The 23,311-nt window shown below is 40.3% G+C and overlaps 1 protein-coding gene across 1 annotated transcript; it reads right to left on the bottom strand.

The window, feature by feature from the left end:
- Positions 1-4,625: 4,625 nt before the first annotated feature.
- On the bottom strand, positions 4,626-16,270 carry LOC121399097 (mucin-13-like). The gene is made up of 12 exons (XM_041578948.1): positions 16,164-16,270; positions 14,952-15,344; positions 12,698-12,826; positions 11,806-11,906; positions 11,025-11,083; positions 10,038-10,195; positions 8,793-8,927; positions 7,313-7,427; positions 7,117-7,154; positions 6,869-6,956; positions 5,712-5,907; positions 4,626-5,046 (listed from the first exon to the last, which is right to left on the bottom strand). The coding sequence occupies exons 1-12, from the start codon at positions 16,225-16,227 to the stop codon at positions 5,005-5,007; spliced, it is 1,518 nt and encodes a 505-aa protein (XP_041434882.1). The 5' UTR covers positions 16,228-16,270; the 3' UTR covers positions 4,626-5,004.
- Between the last annotated feature and the right edge of the window lie 7,041 nt (positions 16,271-23,311).

Below are 23,311 nucleotides of genomic sequence, written 5' to 3'. Positions count from 1 at the left end.
TGGCTTGGGTTATTAGCTCACTGCAATGCTTGTCTAAATATATGATGCCTATGATTCACTGGTTTCATTTGGGTCCCTACAACTTTCACAAACACCACATTGGTTACCCATGTATCTGTGTGCAATTATTTCAAACTTATCCTGTATATTAGCAAATTAGTAGGGAACCTGCATCAAATACTGGCATATAAATTAGGGCACAATCTTAAATCACATTTCCAGTTAGAAGCCATGCTGCAATACAGGCTTGTAAAAGTTAAAAAAAAAGCAGGCCAAAGAATTCAAAAAACATTTTGCCATTACCAGAAACAGATACCTAGGATGGCTCTGTTCACTATGGTCTGGAATCAGCCACGTGTAAAGGGATCAAAACCTGTGGTGTCCTGTTCTAAGCTCTAAGACTGATAACTGGCTGATATGGGCCATGCCATGTGGGAGAGAGAAAGTCTATGTAGGGGTGACTTAGCATTCACATCAAGACCCTTCATAGGTGATGTGGAGATCACAATATATAGCTCAGAGCTGTCCAACTTCTGTGGTACCGAGGGTCAGAATTTTTCTGGCCTACATTGTGGATGGCCGATAAGGAAAGCCAGTATGGTGAACTCCCTGTTTTTAAACCTCTCCCACTTTAAACCATACCCATGTTACCACAAGAACGTTTAAGACCATATTCACATTGATGGTGGTAGCACACCAAAAAAAACCAAATGGTTGGTGCTCACTGCAGGGCTATCACTCATCGCTCATATGTGAAAAAGTTAAGTCATATTAAATATACCATTAAATCCATATGCCTCCTCCTCCCCTGTGCATAACACAGCACCCCAGCACATGATCAAACCATACCTCCCAACATTCTGGAAATGGAAAGAGGGACAAAAATATTTTGGCCACACCCCCTAATTACCAATTTTACAAAATTTGGCAGGTTATGAAAGTTTGAACACATTTCTCTAGTTTTTATGTTTTAATTACAGTTTTAATAAAGAAGGTGAATTGCCCTTTAAGCTGAGTCTAACTTCTCCCAAGAGACAAAACTGTTACAAATGTATCTTACGTATCTATTCTGGGCTCTCTGCCAAGAGCCAATTTAGGTTAGAAACATTTTATCTTTTTTTGCTGTTCACTGCAGAGAAATCTGGATTTTCCAGTACAAACGCATGACTGTGGGTTGCGCTGTCAAAAGAGGGACTGTCCCGCTCAAAACGGGACAGTTGGGAGGTATGATCAAACACCTTAGGGGCCCCCTAACAACAAATGCTAACAAACCCCCAGAAAAACCCCTACCAGGCTCACATCCCACAGGTAGTGAAGAGCACACACAGGGAGCATAGGGCAAGCAGAGTATGGCACACTCAGGGAGCATAGGGCAGGCAGAGTATGGCACACACAGGGAGCATAGGGCAGGCAGAGTATGGCACACACAGGGAGCATAGGGCAGGCAGAGTATGGCACACACAAGGAGCATAAGGCAGGCAGAGTATGGCACACACAGAGAGCATAGGGCAGACATAGAATGGCACACGCAGGCAGCATAGGGCAGACAGAGTATGGCACACACAGGGAGCATAGGGCAAACAGAATATGACACACACAGGGAGCACAGGGCAGGCAGAGTATGGCACACCCAGGGAGCATAGGGCAAGCAGAGTATGGCACACACAGGGAGCATAGGGCAGGCAGAGTATGGCACACACGCAGGCAGCATAGGGCAGGCAGAGTATGGCACACACAGGGAGCATAGGGAAAGCAAAGTATGACACACAGGGAGCATAGAGCAGGCAGAGTATTGCACACACATACAGGGAGCATAGGGCAAGCAGAGTATGGCACACACACACAGGGAGCATAGGGCAAGCAGAGTATGGCACACACAGGTGTCATAGGGAAGGCATAAAACAGCAGGAGACAGGGAAACCTATCAGGACAATGCTAAAATGAACAGTTCATACTGTGCTACATACAGTGACACAATGCTGGTGCCCCTCCAACAGTTTGTCTGAAGTGAAAACAGGTGAACAATGTGGGCACTTTTAGTCTGGATCTGAGGTATGAACAGTACAGGGTTTTAGGGGTGTAAACAATAGTGGTGTTACAGGTGTGAACAGGAGTTTACTGTCTGACTTTGAGGTATAAACAATGCAGGGGCCAGTTAATATCAGTACCGATACCTTTTAAATATTACACAAGGTAAACAGTCACAGTAGGCAGACTTTCATGTGGGGGGCACACAAAGGGGGGTTACATCCAGCCCCCAGGCTGCATGTTTGAAGTATTAGATCCGTTATTTATAGGCTAACAATCCATTGCATTCAGCTGTTCTTTTATACAAATCGTTCTAGTGACCCCTAGTGGGCTTTCTTTAAAACACATCTTTTATTTTACACTCTTAAAAAGCCTTAAAAAAAGCTTTAAAAAGGCTATAGAAACTCAAACTGTGGAGTCACTCCCCATTCCTATGGAATGCAATGGGAGTGCCCAGTTGCCTGATGCCCCTGAAATCATTGATAAATAGTCAGTTCTGGATAAACTGTGGATTTACTTAGAAGGTCCCATTTCGGGGAACCGTGATATAAAATGAATCAGCACTTGTACATGGGCTCTGCGTTTAAACACAGGTTTGAATGCAAATAAACTAATTTGCTAATTGATTCCATTATATTCTGCCTGGTTGTACTCGTGTGTTTGTATTTCAATTTGCACTTCAGTGTGTTTTTTAGACGCAGCATGCTGCAATTTCTTGCACTTGACGGTCATTCAAAATAATATAGGGTTGTGTATGGAACATAAAAAGCATTGCATAAAAAAATTAATCTAAATGCAATAAATTAGGGGTTTTTCATGCATTGCTAGTGCAGTGGTGGAACTACCGGGGGAGCAGGGGGTGCGATTGGGCCAGGGCCCGCACCCCCTCAGGGCCCCCCGGCAGCTCGCGCTCCACTACTATCCGTTGCGTGCCTCTGTTTTCTTTGCGGAGAATCACGTATGGAGGGGGCGACAGCGGCCGCCCCCTCCAGTTACGGTACTGCTCTCATGCACTAGAAGAGCCGATTTTCCAGCTTTTTGCTCCCCCTGATAAATATCACCTGACCCAAGGTTTCTACTTACCTCATGGCTGGGGCACCCCTGCCCCCAAAATGAACACTTAAGCAACATATAGTTTATATCAAATTAAGTGGCATATTAAGAATCTTGACAAACTGGTATATATATTTAAGTAAATATTGTTTTTTTTACCTCTCTCTTTTTTTACATCCATTTTGTGATGGTCTGTAACTGTAACAGAAAGAAGTGTGGAAGCAAAAGACAGAACTCTGTCTGTTAATTGGCTCATGTGACCTAACATGTATGGTATGTTTGTATGCACTGTAAATCCTAGGATCCCAGGTGGCGGCCCTTATTTTTTAAAATGGCAATTTTCTAGTTATGATTACCCAATGGCACATACTACTAAAAAAGTATATTATTATGAAAATGGTTTATTTACATGAAGCAGTTTTTTACATATGAGCTGTTTTATGCAATATATTTTATAAAGACCTACATTGTTCAGGGGAGTATAGTTTCCTTTAAAGCACCTAAGTCCAGTCTGTGGCCTAAGTACCTATTATGAAATGACAGGCCTGAATCCCACCCAATTATCCAGAGTGGGCATTAAAGCACGAACACTGTCCAGATCATAAGGTTCATACGAGCCTGCCTAGAACATACATTCCAAGCATGTAACTTCTCAGCATTTGGCCAGCAACATTTATTGCCCTGATAATGCCACAGAGATAATTTTTTTCTGTCTTGTTTTTTATTTGAAGGCACAAAGTAGTTACTTTGTTACTAAACGTGGCCCTTATTAAAAGACGTATTAGAGAAATTACACAGTGACGCTGATAGATTCAGAAATATATATTTATTTTTCTTAATTTTGCAAAAATAAAAACGGAAATATCCCTCAGGCATCAATGATTCACAGTATATGTACAGAGAAGCAGGTAGATAACAGTCATTCAGCCTCTGCCAGACAGAAATGAAGAAGAGGAAGAGTCCATTCCTGGAGGGGGGGGCAAGTATCACATATATACAACTAATTTGCTCCCCAAAGGAGACACAGGGCTATAGCAATAGGACATTATTTACATTATAAGAAGTTGTATGCAAAGCTTTTGGCTCTCTGTCCTCTCTAGAGCCTAAAGCTCAGCCAAAGAATCACAGTTTATACATTTACATAGTATAAAAAAGATTTATTCTGTTATACAGTAGAATTTCGTTTCTTTGTATTTGTTCTCTTTAATTGCATGGCTATGTCTAACATTGGAAAAATGTAAAGAGTGACAAAAACATCAGCCATGTGTAGATTTTGACCACACCACCCTAATTACCATGTCTATTTTACAAAATTTGGCAGGTTATAAAAGTTTGAACACATTTCTAAGAGTTTTAGGGTAATATTTTATGTGTTATAACAGTTTAGCTAATTAAGCTGAAATTGCCCTGTGAGTAGTTTCCCCAAGACACTTGCTTATCGTAAATAGTTACAATGGTTTCTTTGCTTATCTTAAATAGTTACAAATGTATTGAGTACAAAAACTTAATGAAGTTTCAGAAACTTTGTATCTTTTTCTGGAGTCAGTGCAGGAGATCAAAGGGAAAAGTGGGACATTTCAGTAAGAATCCTGGCACTGTGGGCTGAGCTGTCAAAATTGGTCTACTAAACAGTTCTCCCCCTACATAAACTGTAGAGGAGGAGGTAACTTTCTGAATCTGTCCTGCAGAAAGTCAGGCCCGGACTGACAATCTGTGGCTTCTGGCAAATGCCAGAGGGGCTGCTGTAAGATGTCATAGACAGTCACTATTTAGTGGGCTGGTGAGATGGATGTTTGTGCCTCTCTTTACCTGAAATGTCAGGGCCTATTTTAAATCCCAGTCCAAACCTGCAGATGGGGCTGGGATAAAGCAAAAGCAGGATTTATTTTATATAGTTCAGTTAAAGGGCAACCTGCACAGATCTCAGTTCCTTCTCTCCCTCCCGGACATTTCATACCAGGAATCCTAAAAGAAAGGTAAAATAGTATTTATGAGCAGAGCACACCTTAGAGAAAGAACAGAGCCGCCATCAAGCATTCACTCCATATTTTCAGGGGCTCCAGCAGTTACATTTCTAAATAACTTTAAAATAATCAGTGGTTTCAATACACTCAGAATTCCATTTTATTTCTTGACCAAAAATAAAAGAACAGTTTTTGGGTGGACGTTTCCTTTAAAGCTGCAGCCTTTTCCGAGAATGATAGCTGCCATGAAGGGCTGCAAGCTGGTTACAAAATAATGAAGCCCCCACCGCAAGATAAATGTCACAATGCCTCTGTTAAGGGGCATAATCACTTTGTTTTAATCACTTTTACCACATACAGTATGTGTATATATCTAAAATCCTTGGAATGTGGCATTACTGCAAAGGGTTCAGACACCAATGAAACCACCACTTCAGTATGTTTTCTTTTCTACAGGACTCTAACGCAGCAGATTCCTCTATAAATTTTGCAAGGTCTGAATCTGACCTGACTGACCCGAGGGAGTCCATGGCAGGAAATTGCAAATAAGTGAACCACAACTGCTGTCTATAGAAACAGGCTAATACCAGGGCAAAACCCCAAGGGGTTTTTATAGCAACATCTGATTACAGTAACAGAAAGTTTAAATTGTGATTCTATACTCACATCATCATCATAGTCTTGTTGAGGGATTGGCCTTGAATATGCATCAGTTGTGTCATATGCACTGGAAGTACTGTCCACATATCCCAGGTCTGTTTTGGCCTGGATTTTGGGGAAGAGATTCCCAGTCTTCGGACTGTCCATGTTGTCCTTAGTAATTAATTGGATCCTTTCGTTGTCACGCTTCCTCCTGCTGGACCTGAGAGGAAGGCAAAACCAGAAAAGAAGTTTTGGCTGTGCCATTAACACAATTCCAGGAATTTATTAAGCTCTGTGAAATTTCATATCTCCTTCCAGGGTAAATAATTTAAATTGAAAATAAACATTTTAGGACATTCCCTGAGATTATTTGAAACTAGTGGGGTTATTTATCAAAGTCTGATTTTTTTATGGTCGGACTTTTAAAGGGGATAAACACAATTTTTTGTACAAAAAAACCCTGAGATTTATTAGACTCTGATGGTTTTAAAATTACAAAAAAAAAAAAGTACTCCAACTCCGACCTGCCAAGTTCCTGTAGAAGTCAATGGCAGACGTCCTGTCGATAACCTGATCTGCGCTGGGTTTTTTCAATAATCCAAAGATTTTGTGGTTTTTGGGAGTCAAATCCAAAAAAGTTGTGATTTGGACTTTTTCATGATTTTATCAAAATTTTTCCTGCATGAGAAATCTTCGGAAAAATGTATTGATAAACAAGGGGGGAAAAGCTTGTGCGGATTTGGTCAGAAAAACTTTTTTTTATTTTTTTAAATAACCCCCTAGGTGTCTATCTATGGTAGGTGCTTATACTGTATTTACTTTTGTCATTTATTAATGTATCAGCATGTGACATACGTATATATATATATATATATATACAGTATATATGTTCTGAAAGTACCCGCACTCCTTACTTCTCAATCAGAGGTGGGTGCTTGGTCAATTATGGCATATAATCTTCAAAGCGGACCAGCACTTCGAAATTTTCAATCAAAAAGATTTTTATTCAAACATCACTCATGTATCCAACGTTTCAGCCCACATTGGGCCTACAAGGTAATAATGTGGGCCGAAACGTTGGACACGTGAGTGATGTTTGAATAAAAATCTTTTTGATTGAAAATTTTGGAGAGCTGGTCCGCTTTGAAGATTATATATATATATGTGTGTGTGTCACTTACTTCACGGAAAGGCCGATAACTGTTCCAAGCAAAGCAATAACTATAGCTCCTGCAATGGATCCAACAATCACCAGAATCAGCAGGAAATCTGCGAAAAAGAGAGGATTTGAAAAAAAAAATGTGAACAGCTTACAAAGTATTAAATGGGTATGTGGTGTGATTGAATTGTACTGTCCTTGGAGCTACACTCCTTTCTGCCAGTAGAAGAAGAGTGTTTGATTATTAGGATAATGCTAAATAATACTTACTGTCTGTACATTCCTCCCCTGAGTAACCAAACTGGCATCTGCAAAAATATTAATGACATATTATTTTTATGTAAAATGGACAGTTAAGTAACACCACCATCTCCCAGAGGAAGGCAAAAGATACCAACAGAAAATCCTCTGAATTCCTCTGATGGTTTCTTCAGATAATTCTACAAATGTTCAGTTGAGAACTTACTTTTCACAAGAGTTATCTCTACTATAATAATCTGGAAGGCAGCTACAAATGGCTTTTTCATGGAAGTCGGACCAGATACATTGCTTGCCTTCACCTGCACAGTTGAGATCACAGTCTGTGACAGAAAAATGAAAGTTATAATATGATAATGATACCTACCAAGCCTCAAAGAAAGCACAGGGTCAAAAAAAAGGGTGACATCCCGGGCCAGACCCATAATGAGGCCCAGTAGAGAAGCAGTTGTTGTTAGGCAAGGATTTAGCAAGGTGGCTAACAGCACGAAAACATGGCGACAGTAAAACTACATGGAGATGGCTGCACAAGATTGAGAGAGTGGAAAACAAGATGGAGACAGCAATATGGTGATTGTGAAACAAGATGGCGATAAAAGGTTTAAAAGAGATAGTAGGGAAAAGTGGAAACAATTGGACAAGACTGCAAAAGTAGGAGAAGATGGATAGAGTATGGCAAAGTGGAGACAGCGGGACACAATGTATACAGTAAGGCAAGATGGAGGTAACAGAACAAGATGGAGACAGTAGGGTAAAATAGAAAAAGTAGGACAAGATGGAGAGAGTAGGGTAGAGACAGCATCAGACTGGCCCACAGGGATACCAGGAAAACTCCCGGTGGGCCCAGGTGTCAGGGGGCCCTAGTGCTGCTAAAGATTTGGCCTATTTTATGACCAGAGACTAGGAGAATAGAGGTTGAGCGAGGAGAAGAACAATAATAGTACTGAGAGTGGGCCCCTGGTCTATGGTTCTTTTGTGGGCCCCTGGTCTAAGGTTTTAGGGTGGGCCCCTGGTGTCCCAGTCCGACACTGGGTAGAGACAGTAGTGCAAGATGAAGACAGTAGGACAAGATGGAGACATTAGGTCAAGATGAATGAGTAGGACAAGTTGGAGACAGTAGGATAAAATGGATGCAGTAGTACAAGATTAAGATTGCAGGACAAGATGGAGACAGTAGGGGGAGATGGCAGCAGCAGGGTAAGATGGCAACAGTAGCGTAAAATGGCAAAAGCAGGACAAGATGGTAATAGAAGAGCAAAATGACAATAATAGGGCAAAATGGAGACAGTATAACAAGATGGAGACAGTAGGAATAGATTGAGAGAAGATGGCAAAAGTAGGAGAAGATGGAGACAGTATGGCAAGTTGGAGACAACAGGGCAAGATGGAGACAGAAGGACACATCTGAGACATTAGGACATGATGGAGACAGGAAGACAAAACTGAGACCGTAGGACAAGATGGAGACAAGATGGAGACAGTAGGGTAAGACGACAAAAGTAGAACAAGATGGAGTCAGTAGGGCAGGATGAAGACAGTATATCAGTGCTTCTGAAACTACAGCTTTCCACAATTCCACATGTTGTTGAATTACAACTCCCTATACCCACCAACAGTTAAAGGACTACCTTATTCCAACATAACTTTTAAATATGACAATGGGTGGGAGATGTAACACCTACTCTTACCTCTGCATGATGTCAGCAATGAAGAGGAGGTGTGGAAGAACTCATCTTGGCAAGTACATATGGGGTCGGAATTTGCTTGGAGAAGGCAATTTGTTGTTTTAGAATCGCAGTAAAACCCATCACAGATATTTTTTTCTGTTTGAATTAAAATATGACTGTTAATATGTCTATAATTTAAAGAGCTTGTAACTGGTATTGCAAAAAGCTAACAATCAAGGTATCAAGAAAAAGTATTAATATACCGACTGATATACCAGAGATTCATATACTGAATGATAAAACAGCCCTGAGATTCATCAGGCAGATAAAATAGGCCAGAGATTCATACAGTATACTGGGAGATAAAACAGGTCAGAAATACATATATTGGGAGATAAAACAAACCAGAGATTCATATTCTGGGAGATAAAACGGCAAGAGATTTGTATACTGAGGGATTAAATAGGCCAGAGATTCATATACTGGTAGATATAATAGGCATGGGATTCATATACTGACAGATAAACCAGGTAAGAGATTCATATACTGGGAGATATAACAGGCCAGAAATTCATATACTGTACTTTGAGATAAAACAGGCCAGCGATTTGTATGCTGGGAGATAATACAGGTCAAAGATGAATTTACTGAGAGTTAAAACAGGCCAGAGATTCATATACTGATAGATACAACAGTTCATCTTAACAATAACATATCGACAGTCATATTCAGTTTGCATTTGTCCTTGTTTTATCCTACGGGTTTTGAATTATTTAGCTTTTTATTATTTTTTAACATAAAAAAAAACAGCAGCCACACAGAACAATTATCTTTTTGTCTGCTGGGGTCAGTGACCATATTTGAAATCTAGAAATAGGCAGAAGAAAATGTCAAATTATGCAAAAACACTTAAAAATAAAAAATGAATATCAGTTGAAAAGTTGCTAAGAACAGAACATTCTATAGCATATAAACGGTAAATGTAAAAGTGAACAACCCCTTTAAGTGGGGGGGACTAAAGCTTCATTAGTTAATGTAGCAAAATTGTGGGGAGAAGGTGAAAGTATTAACACCTGGGTTATAAAAGAGGGCATCCAGTTATGCCCAGACACACCCTTGTCCAAGCCAAAACCTCACCAATTTTTTGTTGAGCCACTTTTGTGATCACCAATTGGGAACATTCATGTAGAAAGCCAATTATTAAAAGTGTGCCTGAAAGATGATTGTAATGCATATGTGGGTGCATAAGAGAGTTGCTATACTTACGATAATATATTCCAAGCAAATTTGATGCATTGTATTTATTTATTGCCTCCTGCACCTTCTCTTCACTTATTGTCTGTGGCTTAAACACATGGTAACAGCTCACATCCACTGAAACTAACTGTCGGGTGCTTCTTGTCTGGACTTTGGGGGACAATTCGCTGGAAAATACAGTTTTTTTGTCATGAAATGAACACACATCTTAGAATTTAATAACAGGAACGAAGTATACTTCATGTCTAGTAACCCATTGCAACCAATCAGCAAGGAGCAAACATCCGACTGGTAGCTATGATCTAGTGATGTGTGGGTCGGATTTTACACGACCCGCACCCGCCCGATATCCACCCTTCCTCCACCTGCGCCCACCTGAGCCCGACTTTCGGGTTAATTTTATAGACCCGCGCTGACCCGCCGATGACGTCACAAAAGGGGCGATCAGGCGCGCGTCTTTAAAATTTGAACCCGGAAGTCAGAAGCTGGCATTGTAAGGTTGCGGGCAGGCAGAAGAGCTCAACCCGGACCCGCCGGTATCAGGCTAGCCCGCACATCACTGCTATGATCCCTTTGCAGATTTGTTGGTAAATCATATTCCTCCATGTTGGTTTCATCTCTATAAACTTTCTAGGGGTCATTTTCTATCTATAGATCAGGGTGCAAAATGCAAAACCAGGCTTACCCCCAAATGTAATAAAAGACACTGAGTTTGCCCAGGAGCAGTAACTGATAGCAACCACTAAGATGCTTGCTTTTAAACAGGAGACTAGTAAATGCTGCCTGCTGATTGGTTTCTATAGGTTACTGGCCATGGGCAAACTTAGTGCCTTTTATTACATAACCCCTAAGTACATAAGTAGCAAACAGGGGTCTTACATAGTAATTTTGTTTTTTGTCTAAATGAGACCTGCACAACAGCTTTTTTATCCAGAATAAGATGGAAGGGCCCAGCAGCTTGGAATTTGAACTTTAATATCTAGCATTTAATCTCACCTGATGTCCGTTATGATAGTGTCTGAATAACTGGTTTCATTTTCAAAGCAGGTCTTAAACTGTAGTGAAGAAGGAGACATTTTATTGAATTGTACTTCTTCTTATTGATATGTACACTACTAAATAAATTATGGCAGGTGCCTTACTGGTCTTCAGTTATCATAAATAAATAATTTTTTTTACTTTTGAGATATTTTGATTTTGACACTTTTTTTGGTCATTCCACCTTATTTGTAAAGAATATTGACCTACTTTACAGTCATCATATTTAGTAAATCTTGGGGGCAGATTTAGCAGACCTGGGGAATCCTAAAGGCAGACACAGCCATAAAAAGGCTGATTTTCTTTATAGAATGTACAGCCAACTTGCTGTTTTCATATCTCATGTATTCCTACATTCTCCTGGACATGGCATTATGTAGTAGATATTATTTTAGCATTATTCTATCTCTGTGACAGAAGGACTTTGTGCACTTCCTTTATCAGCTTTGCCAATGGTGATATGGCTGTGACATAAATAGATAGGTATTAAAACATTCACAGGGTTAAAGGAAGCCTGTTTAGTACTTTTATTGAAAGTATCTTTTTAAGAACCCTATTAAAAAAAAACTCCTATACTTTTTAAACTGAATAACCATAAGTTGAAGTTAAACATTAGGAAAATAAATGTTCCCAGTAAAAGATGTAATAAACGGCTTTGGAATAAAATCTTTTCTCTGGCCTTCATATAAAAAAACATGAGTTGAGTCATTTCAGTCACATCAACATATAATTTACTTACATAGTTTAGTACTTTGTTATAAAGATTAGAGTATTCTTGTGAGTCCTTCTTAGGATTGAAAGACTCATTGCTAAGCTGAAGATTCCCATAGAAACTGTCTCCTGAAAAACATTAAGTGGGTTCACGATCTTTATAATTATGTCTGAGAGTAGGAATAGTCACTAATGGTGTTAGGTAAAGCAGAGTAGTCTTACAAAGGAATTGTTATTCATACTTATTGCTTGGATGTGAGTATTGCCTATGGCTGGGTATTTTTTGGCATTTGGTAGCTGCTACAAGTAGCTCCAGATCTACTAGTAGCAGCTACTTGTTGTGGCTATAAAATAGCCTGCCATAGACAATAATGAGAATTGCCTGTACAAAACACTTAATGATGCCTTGGTAATAATTATCATAATTGTCTATTTTGTATCTGTAACAAGCAGCTGCTACTAGTTATCTTTATTATATAATAGATCATTCTGTCACGGCGGCACAGATATTTTCTTTAAGGATGGTGGCACACGAGGAGATTAGTCATCAAACGATTAATCTTCGCTACTGCAGGAAGACTAATCTCCCCGAAATGCCTTTCCGCCGGCAAGAATGTGAATTGACGGGGGGATGGCATGCATGTCACTTTGTTTTCCGAAACTGACAAAGTTTCTTTGTACGTCAACTTCGGGCGACTTTGAAAACAGAGGCCATCCTACCAGCGATTCACATTCTTGCCGGTGGGAAGTCATTCCGGGGAGATTAGTCGCCAGCAGTAGCGAAGATTTATCGATTGGCTACAAATATCCCCGTGTGCCACCAAGTTTACAACACAATTGTGGCCACAGGGAAAGCTCATTGCATACACTTTGTTACATTTAATGCATGTGCTACATAATGTCAATGTTCAGTTTCTCACCTCTGGTACAGGATAAGTCGGTTTCATTGAAGAAATATCTCAGCGGACACTGACAGATGTATGAGTTATAGAGCTGGATGCAAGTTGCAAAGGAATTCCCACAACTAGTTGCAGTGCAATCCTTTTTAACTAGAACAAAACATATATATACATATATAAGATAAAAGTGCTCAGTGACTGGGGGTGGCTCTGTGAAACTCACATGACCCGGGAGAGGATGAATGAGGATTACTATGTAATATTTGTATGTTTAATGTATACAACCATTTATAGTACAGTGCTGTGGAATATGTTGACATTTGTTGTTAGTTACAGGAGAAAAGAGAATGTATAGATCACTTGGGGGCAATATTTTGGTATGGATTGTTAGTAAGGCCAGAACTAGGGGTAGGCAGTGGAGGCACATGCCACGGCACAACTGCAGTTGGAGTTGGATCAAGTGAAAAGAGAGCTGAAAGCTGAAAGGAGAGCGGTAATAGGGGTATGGTTGCGTGTGTGGGCTGAGCCATAACCACTGAGGGTAGTGTGGAAGCCTGGGGTGGGAATTGCAGCAAGCAGGGTGCCGGGCTCTAGTGGTTAAATACAGATGGTTGGCTATGTATCTAAAGAGAATGGCTTGATACTGATGTGAGATAAATAATCATCCTGTTCTGAATACTGGGAAATAAATTAATGAAAGAAATAAAGTATTGGGATGCACAGATCCAGATTTACCTTTCTAGTCCCCCTAGGCCCAGTTGCTGTGTCCCCTCCGCTTAAAACACATACAGTAGACCCCCAAAAATGCAAAAGCGGGTCGATCTCATAGCTGCAGCTTTACACACCCCTACCCCATTCAAAACTGCACCTCTGAGCCCCACTAAACTGCCCTGTTTTGCTTCCCAGCTGACTGACTGTAGTATATTTCATTTCATTCTATCCCTGCACAGCATTACTTTATTAAATCTTATAGGGGCCAATTTACTTCGAAGTTGCGCCAGTGTTGGCTTCGCCACACTTCGCCAGGGCGCCGCTAATTCACTAAAATCCGAAAATGCGCTCAGGGCGTCGAAAGGTAGCGAAGCTGCACTACCGTTAATTCGTCAAGCAAAGCGAACTTGCCCTAGCGATGCCTTATGTGCATATGGAGCCAAGTTAAAGTACAATGGACGTATATGTAGCAGCAAATACATTACACTACACAAGCCTGGGAAAGCTTCATAAAATAAAATAGAGTTGTTATTTTGCCCTATACATGTGCCCACTGTATAGTTTAGGTGCCATATGTTAGGAAATGTAGGGGGGAAGGAAGGTACCCCCAAAAAAATTATTTTGCAGCCTATCACCCTTAAAAAAGTAAAAGACGCCAGCGCTTTTTGGGACTTAGACATTTTTTGAAGCAAGCCCTATCTACTCTATTGCACTTCACCTGGTCTGAGGTGGCGAAGGTAAGTCTGGCACAAGAGGTAACGTTCAGCAAAATCCACAAGTTAGTGAATTAGTGTAGTTACGTCCCTTCGCCATAGCACAAATTCGCCTGGCGTAAGGCTGCGAAGTAGCTTGAGTAGGTCCACTTCGCTAGCGAATTTACACCAGCACCCGTTAGTAAATCGGCGAAGTAACGAAATGACGTCACGCTGGTGAATTTTTGCTAGTGTTATATACTTCGCCCTTTAGTAAATTTGCCCCCTATTACCTTCACATATAACCAATGTTATCAGAAGTCAATTAACCTGCCTGTATGTTTTTGGAGTATACTATAATTTCTTTGACACATTTTGAGGCCATAGCACATAATAAATTGTGGTGTGCACAATGACTTTTATGTGAAAATACATCATTTTGCATTTATTCCGACCAGCACATACAGTTTTAACAAAATGTGCAGCAAAAGTTTAAAATGTGTGCACAAGATAATTTTCTATCGCACATAGCTGAGAAGGAATTAGAGGGAACATTGTTTGGGTGAGCAAAAAAGACCCATTGATACTTGAGCCTGAACTTTTATGGCACCCTGGTGGGCCAGTTCAACATTGGTTGGAAACATATGTGTGAATAGTGGAATGTATTTATATGCTGTAGAAGCAAATACATTTGTGTTTTTAAGGATGGGTGAGGGTTGAATTTAGAAATTGACATAAATTTGTATAGACTTATGAAAGTATGTAAGAGAATTAACCAGTATCTCTATGGCCTGTAAATAAATGGCACTGTACAAATTCATATGGAACAATCAGGATCCACCCAGAATTCCCTGTATCCATATCTTACTAACCTGGGGTTGGGGGTATGGTTGTGGGCTTAGTGATCTCAGGTTTAACTGTGGGTGATGAACTATTCCCTCCTTCAGTTGCATTTGTGTTTGTTTCAGCTGGTGTTGTAGGCACAACAGTTGATTCTGTTGTTTCATTGAAACTTGGCTTAGTCCCACTTGTAACACCCGGAACACTTGCTTCACTGGTGCTTGACTGACTGTGACTTGTTGCACTGGTTGCAGCGCCTGTTTCGGTTGTACTTGATTGACTGTGACTTGTTGCATTGGTTGCAGCGCCTGTTTCGGTTGTTCTTGATTGACTGTGAATTGTTGCACTGGTTACAGCCACTTTTTCAGTGGGACTTGATTGACTCAGTGCTGACGTTTCTGTGGACGTAGTACTTGATTTGGATACTTTATTGATAAAAAATAAAAAAAATACAGTCCCATTAGAAGAACTGACAGTAACTGCCGTTTCCTGCAGACAGTTATAAATGTTACATTTTGTTCCCCATTTACCCAAATTTAGGTTGCACTAGAACAAAACTAAAAAAACAAAAGATATGTGTTCATTTCAAAATGTGTAATTAATTTAATGTGTAATGTGGTTTAGATGTCAAGGCAGGAGTTAAGACTCAAGAACAAATGTTGATGGACATGTCTTGGTCTTCTGGACTCACTTGATCGTACATTGGTCTTGTGCTTGTAGCTGACTAAACCAATATAAAAAGTCTGACATTGTCATTATTTTTGCCATTATATAACACATTTTATGCCATTGTTTTGAAGTTGCCTCCCCCCATTCTGTTGTCTTGGTCTGGACTCACATATAAGCCTACTAACCCTTCTCAGTGTTGACTGCGCTTTGGACCCTATATGGCTAACTGATCAGTAGAAAAAGATACAATTTATAAACATTAATCCTCCCATAACCCTAAGAAAGTCTTCACTTTGGGACAAAATGGGACAAACATGGTTATATCAGCTTGCTGCTGGGTACCTACTCAATAATCATAAAATCAGCATTTAAAAAAGTGCAGTAAAATGGGCTGGACTTCTCTTCCTTTTCACTCCATGTAAATAACAGAATAACTCCCCCACCGTGAGAGGCTCAGAGGGGGCCATAAAAATCTTGGCCCCAGGGCCACTGCATTGGATACACAGAGGTTAGTTCTTCATTATTTCAGTTGTAACACTGTGAATTAGAGTGAAATTAACCCCGTGCTTTCTTACCAGTTTGGCCGGAGGTTTTCAGGAGTAGTCCGGCCAATGCACAGATCAGCATGTAAGTCCTCATGGTGATGATCTCTGCAGCGTAACCTCCCTGGAAATGGCAAAATCACTCTCTGGTTCCCCTTTATGTTTCTCTGAAGTTCAGAGTCCATGCCCTAATTTACATCACATGCTAATTATGCCCAGGTTGATTATTAATGGCAGCAGATGCATTTACTTGGAAATCAGAGAGTCATGAAGGAAAGTGATGTTCTCATGTGCAATGCAATATGATAGCAAGCACTGCATGCCTGACTGTGTACAGCAGCCCAACATGTATCCCCTTAGATACTTGAATATACTGCATATTTACTATAAATGTAATATTTTCTCCCCTTTGCTCGCACCTGTAAGAGATTTTACAGTTCATTGTGTCATTTGCTTTTTTATCTGTAACTTTTTCATTTTGTACTTAAAATTGATAACTGGTTGTTAGGGCCATTGATGTATATGAGTGACCAAGGCTAGAGTTATATAGGAAGAGACCCAGAATTGCAAGAAGGCTTGGACTCCTAAGTGATGCAGATTATATAAACACATTTTGGGCCAGAACTGGTATCCCACAGATAATTTGTACGAGCAAATATAATGGGAGGACTTTGGCCCTCTCATCCCTCTCATCACTAATAATAACCTTTATGGGTGCAATTGAGCCAGAACAATAAAAACAGACCAGTTGCTCAGTGGGCTCATTTGCATTGATCTCATCAGGAAAAAACAACTCCAAAAAGGAGAACGGTTTAACAAAAGTAAAAAAGACAAACAAAACAAAAATAGTATTCTATCAATGGGTCGTTTATTGAAAAGGGCATTTTAACCAAAATGAGAGAGAGGGGCCAGAGATGGGATCTGTTATCCAGAGTGCTCGGGGCCTGGGGTCTTCTGGATAATGGATCTTTCTGTAATTTGGATCTTCATACATTACGTTTTAAACATTAAATAAACCAAACAGGCTTATCTAATTTGGATCAAGTACAATGTACTGTTTTATTATTACAGAGAAAATGGAAATAATTTTTTAAAATTTGGATTATTTGGATAAAATGGAGTCTATGGAAGATGGCCGTAATATGGAGCTTTCTGGATAATGGGTTTCCAGATAACGGATCCCATACCCATACAGGGATAAGGCAGAACAATGGCCAAATGGATCTGGGACAGGGCAGGCAGCAAAGTCAGGTATGTATTGGGAGGGCTGCCATTATGGGGACCTGTACAACAAAATTTTCTGGCCCCGTCCACCCCAGATCCCGCCCACACCACAGATAAAAGACCACACAGACATCAGTGCTTAAAATGGCACCCCCCCCACAAGTTATAAAAAGTCATTGATGGTGAGGGCCCCCTTATACCTGTAAGTTAAAAAAGAAAAACTGTGGCACCAGGGCCCCCCATAAAAGTTTTTTTTGTTTTTTTTTAAACATTGGCACCAGGGCTCAAATTCTAGGATATGCCTTAGGGGCAAATTTATTATGTGCTGTAAAAAACCAGCAGAATAATTTGCAACTCATCGCCAGGCATTGTCTTGTAAAAATCGGCATAAGAATGACATAATGTTTTAATGCACTTTTTCTTTGAGCAACTTCTGCCGGAACCTACTACAAAAGTCTGAAGCAATGTAAAATAAAGACAGCAATTCTGACATAGGCATGGTGTAAAATAAAACACCATTTGCCATTTATTGTACACAGCTTTTTACACCATTTTTTCAGCAAATTCCGTTTTAAACAGCATAATAAATAGACCCCTAATTTTTCATTCAGCAAGCACTATGCATTTCAGTCTGGATTCAAAATCAGGTTCCAGGTGCAGAATGCTTATTGAGCATTGAGTGCCCACTGGCACTCCCAGGGCTGGACTGGGCCGATGGGCCACCACGAAAAACCCGTTGGGCCCTGCCAGCTCAGAACCTCTGTTGCCAGAGGTTGCGGCGGGGGCATTGTATTCATTGGATAATCCTAACTATGTATGTGCACTTTTCCACACTTCAGAAATCAAGGAAATAAATGAATCTCCCTGTAGGACAATAATCCCAAATACGGTTCTGGATGTACAGTAAATGGAGCATTGTACAATGATCAAGGAACTAGAAACAATATATATTGTTTACAATATGTAGAAATGTATTTGGTGAGGAAAAAATTAAAATATTACACAAATCCCAGGTAAAGCACAGAATAAGGAAACAATAAATTTGGTTGAATATTTAATAGGATTAAGGAAGATCCTGATAGAAATACATTTTCCCACGTACACCATTAGATAACCACTAATCTATAACAGGAAGAGGATCGGATAAATCCTATCAAGGTTAAATCTGCAGGTTAAGGTGTTAAGCATGTGTTTTGCATGCATGGCTCTGCTAATGGGCTCTGTGGAAAATGGTAATTTATCTTTCATCTTTATAATGATATTTATTTGTGTCAGACGACAACAATGACATCTGTGTTACTCGGCCGTGAGAATTTTATTTTAGGAACATAAGCAAACGCTGGGAAATGACACATTATGGGGGTTATTTAGTGAAGTCCGAATGTTAAAAACTAGAAAAATTTAGTTTTTCCACTAAAAGTCTGGAATTTTTAGAGGAAAAAAACTAAACTATTTTGAGATTTATTATACCCCGATGCAGCAAAAAGCCAGAATTCGCCATCTCAGGCCTCAGAGGCACCTATCTCAAATTGAAGTTATCAGGGTCTCTGGGGGGTTTCACCAGAAAGTCCGACTTTTTCAGTGTTTTCAGACAAAAACTCGATTTTGATTTGGGAAAAAAGTCCAAAAAACATGAGTGATTCTTTTTTTGCACGTTTGTTTCCGCGAATTAATTTGAATTTTTTTTTTATTATTAAATAAGGTAAAATCGGCCATGGGAGTTTGGGTGGTTTTTTTTAAAATTTAAAATATGATATAAATTTCAGATTTTAGTAAATAACCCCCCTATATGTAATAAGATGATTGCAGGCTTTAGTCTTGGCCACATGTGCCAGATTTCCCCATTGGTACCTATGAAGGAAGCAAAGAGAACACTGCATCAGGGAAAGACTCTAAATGTGATGCATCAGACTTTGCTTCAGCCTTTGATTCAGTTGCGCATCACAGACTGGTGCAGACAGTTTGGGCACTTAGGTGATCACTGCCAGAATGATGGAACTAGTATAAATGACTTATGAACAGACCTGGAGAAGCAACACTGGATTGGCCCAATTCACAAAACAATCCCAAGAATCTGCAGACTCTGGGAGTCCCTTAATGGGAATATGCTTTGAGAAATGAGGCGGACAGGGATGCACCGAATCCAGGATTCGGTTAGGGATTCGGCTAGGATTCTGCCTTTTTCAGCAGGATTCGGATTCGGACGAATCCTTGTGCCTGGCCAAACCGAATCCGAATTTGCATATGTAAATTAGGGGCAGGTAGGGAAATCACGTGACTTTTTGTCACAAAAGAAGATTTTTTCCACTTTTCCCTTTCCTGCCCCTAATTTGCATATGCAAATTAGGATTCGGATTCGGCCGAATCTTTGACCAAGGATTCAGGGATTCGGCTGAATCCCAAATAGTGGATTCGGTGCATCCCTAGAGGCGGATATGAAGAAGTTTCCTTAAAAGGGTTGTTCACCTTCAAAAACTTTTTTTTTCAGTTCAGTTGGTTTCAGTTCACCAGAAATAAAGCCTTTTTCTATATGGGACAGTTTTTCTAATATTGAAGAGTAAAGTCTAATTTTTCCCCTTCTAAACCAGCTCTGGGAGGGGGGGGTCATCGACTCTTTAACTGTTCTAAACTGATACGTTTAGTTGATACATTTGTTATCTTTGTCCCTGCTGAGCAGAATCCCTGAGTTTCATTAAAGGCAACAGTTAGTATTGATACAATAGTTGCTAATACTCCAGAGATGCTGCTGAGAAATGTATCAATTAAGGGCTAGTCCACAGGGGGAGATAGCGACGCGTTTGCGGTCGCCGGCGCAGGCGACAGTTTTGTATGGGCGCCTATGTAAAAACGCCTGTGCTAACCACACGAGGCGATGCGCTTTTCAACAGTCGCCTGAAAAAGCCTGGCGAGGCATTTTCAGGCGACTGTTGAAAAGCGCATCGCCTCGTGTGGTTAGCACAGGCGTTTTTACATAGGCGCACATACAAAACTGTCACCTGCGCCGGTCGCGGCGACTGTCGCGACGCTTTGTCGCCGCGACCGCAAACGCGTCGCTATCTCCCCGTGTGGAATAGCCCTAAATGTAGCAAATGGTAAGATTTCAGATGCTCCTGGATCACGGAGCTGCCAGACTGAAACATTAGAGACACAAACATTTAAGGTTAAACTTCAGTTTTGGGAAAATGGTAAAAAATTAAAGATGGAAAGTAATTGAAAAAAAAGTCTTTGTTTTTGGTGAACAATCTGAAAACAACTCAATTGAAAAAAGTGTTCGGAAGATGAACAACCCCTTTAAATAAACATTCATCGTAAAAACAATTAGACTTTTGATAAATATGGCCCATGTCAGACTGGAAGAAATGGTTCATTGTGGATAAACACAGTTGATAGTAAGCTTTGTGGGCACACAATTCCAGTTGAATGAAAAGAGGAACCATTTGAAGTGTCAGACACAGAGATCTATTTGCCACTGCAGGAATCCTTGGTCAGATCACACCTTGAATAATGGGCACAGTTTGGACATTTACTCACTAGCAAAAAAATTTGGCTGCAAAAAGTACCGTGAAATGAATGTAATAAGTTGATGGGACTTGATGTTTCGGATTCAGATGATTACCAAGTTTTCCAATACAATGAATATAAAAATAAAGTGTCATCAATAGAAGCAATTTTGGGATTCAATTGAAACCCAAAGGGAATACCAATTCTAATACAGGTTTTGTGATTCATTATAGGACTATTATTTTTATATTTTTATTTACTTTCCTCATGGTCCATTCTGTTATTTAACCACCTGCCATGTTATTAGGGCAGGTTTCTATAAAAACTTTAGAAAGAATAAACAAGAGCAACTTGCACAGCCTGCATCATATCACCAGTTCATTTGAAGATAACCCTTCCCTTTAAGCTTGCTAGATAGCTATCCATATACAGTAGCATGATATACTGGTGATCTGAAAATCTCCTGCCCCAATCCCCACACGTTGCCAGGAAAATTCCAACCTTTGCCACCTGGTCATGTGTCTGACGCTATTGATCTATTCTGAGGGAATAACATGTCTATAAAAACCTGGCAACAAGACTTGGTTTAGGTGCAACTGTAAATATTAACCTTCTTCCTTATTGTCACTTCATCTAAATGTGTTTCTTGGAAACTGTAAGCCCTGGTCAGCTCAAGTTATGGGGCATTGATCTGTGTTTATTGTATGACTTTGGACATTGGAGTTGGCCTCAATTCAGTTCTTATAAACACTTGGTAGTCCAGTAATAAATAGTAAGAACAATGGTAAATAGTAGGTATACTAGGGAAGATGGAAACAGTGGGACAAGATGGTGACAGTAGTAGAAGATGAAGCTACTAGGTCATATGGATAAAGTTTGGCAAGATGGAAAAGTAGGATAAGGTGGAAAAAATAGGATAAGATGGAGCCAGTAGATGAAGATGGGAAAATTAAGAAAAGATGGAACCTGTAGGGCAAGATGGAGACAGCAGAGCAAGATTGAGACAGCAGAGAAAGACGAAGACAGTAGGAGAAGATGAAAACAGTAGGGTCAAGGTCGAGCCAGTAGGGCAAGATGGAGACAGCAGATAAAGACGGAGACTTAAAGGAGAAGGAAAGGTTAAAACTAAGTAAGCCTTATCAGAAAGGTCCATCTAAATATACCAGTAAACCCCCCAAGTAATGTTGTTCTGAGTCCCCTGTCAAAAGAAACACTGCATTTCTTTCCTTCTATTGTGTACACATGGGCTTCTGTATCAGACTTCCTGCCTTCAGCTTAAACCTCATTGCCCTAGGCAAGAGCATGCTCAGTTTGCTCCTCTTCCCCCTCCCCCTCCCTTCTCTACTGTAATCTGAGCCCAGAGCAGGGAGAGACTCAGGCAGGAAGTGATGTCACACCACATTAATACTGCAGCTCCTATTCTAAACAAACAGAGAGTTTCTAGAGCTTTTTACTCAGGTATGGTAAAACATTCGACAGAATAAATATAGCATTCTAGCTTGCACTATTGCAGCTAATCTATTGGCAATAAAATGCCTCCGTAGCTTTCCTTCTCCTTTAAGCTGGCCATAGATGCAAAGATCCGATCGTACGAATCATCGTACGATCGGACTTTCCCATCTCCCGACCCGCCACTAACCATTCAGATCAAAGTCTTACCAGTCAGATTAGTTAAAGAACAGATCAGCAATGTTCTGCCCCTGACAGCAATTGTACGATATCTATGTCCAACCAAAGCTAGTGACAGTCTCCCACTGAAAATCGTACGATCGGCAATACACGCAGAGATATTATCGGCAGCCGACAGAAATTTTCTAACCTGTCCGATCGACCAAACGACCGATCTCCGCCGGACGAAAAATGTCGGCACTTTCAACACACGGTTTCGAAAATCGTACGAATCCTCGATTCGTACGATCAGATCTTTGCGTCTATGGCCAGCTTTACTTTACCTTTGGGGGGGGGGTCTGGGGGAGGCTGCAACACTAGTGCAGAGAACACAATTTCACTCTCTCGCAATAGCAAAGGCGAATTTCCAGATTAAAAACTACCAGGAGCGGCTTTTTGCTGTCCCTGGTAACCTGTTTGGCCATGTGACAAGTTTTTCAACTCGCCTCATTGGTGCAGCAGCCATGAGTAAAAAAAGATGAAAACAGTAGGGTCAAGGTGGAGACAGTAGGGCAAAATGAAGCCGATAAATCAAGAAAGAGACAAGAGTAAGATGGAGACTATAGGACAAAAATAGAAGCTTATCGAACAAGATGGAGAAATTAGGACAAGATGGACTGAGCAGGAAAGATAAGATGAGAGATACTGTAAAAGGTCAATGGGTACCATAATAAAAAATATCTTCCCCGGGTCGGTTATTCAGGTGGCTTCTTCTACATTGTTTAGGAATTAGTCCTGTCCTCTGCAGGCTGAAACATGATATGAATAAATAAGAAGGGGACCGTGGA

The sequence above is a fragment of the Xenopus laevis genome, chromosome 9_10S, assembly GCF_017654675.1.
Source record: "Xenopus laevis strain J_2021 chromosome 9_10S, Xenopus_laevis_v10.1, whole genome shotgun sequence".
In the NCBI taxonomy this organism is placed as follows: domain Eukaryota; kingdom Metazoa; phylum Chordata; class Amphibia; order Anura; family Pipidae; genus Xenopus; species Xenopus laevis.
Note: the sequence above shows the minus strand (reverse complement) of the source record. Positions and strands in the feature narration are given on the sequence as shown.

Bases quoted from the DNA above. Each gene is read 5' to 3' on its own strand.
- LOC121399097 (XM_041578948.1), bottom strand. From the start codon at position 16,227: ATGAGGACTTACATGCTGATCTGTGCATTGGCCGGACTACTCCTGAAA. The intron at 8,928-10,037 runs GTAAGTATAGCA...TAATTCAAACAG, and splicing joins TTTGCTTGGAATATATTATC to AAAAAAATATCTGTGATGGG. The intron at 5,047-5,711 runs GTGAGTATAGAA...CCTTTCTTTTAG, and splicing joins AACAAGACTATGATGATGAT to GATTCCTGGTATGAAATGTC.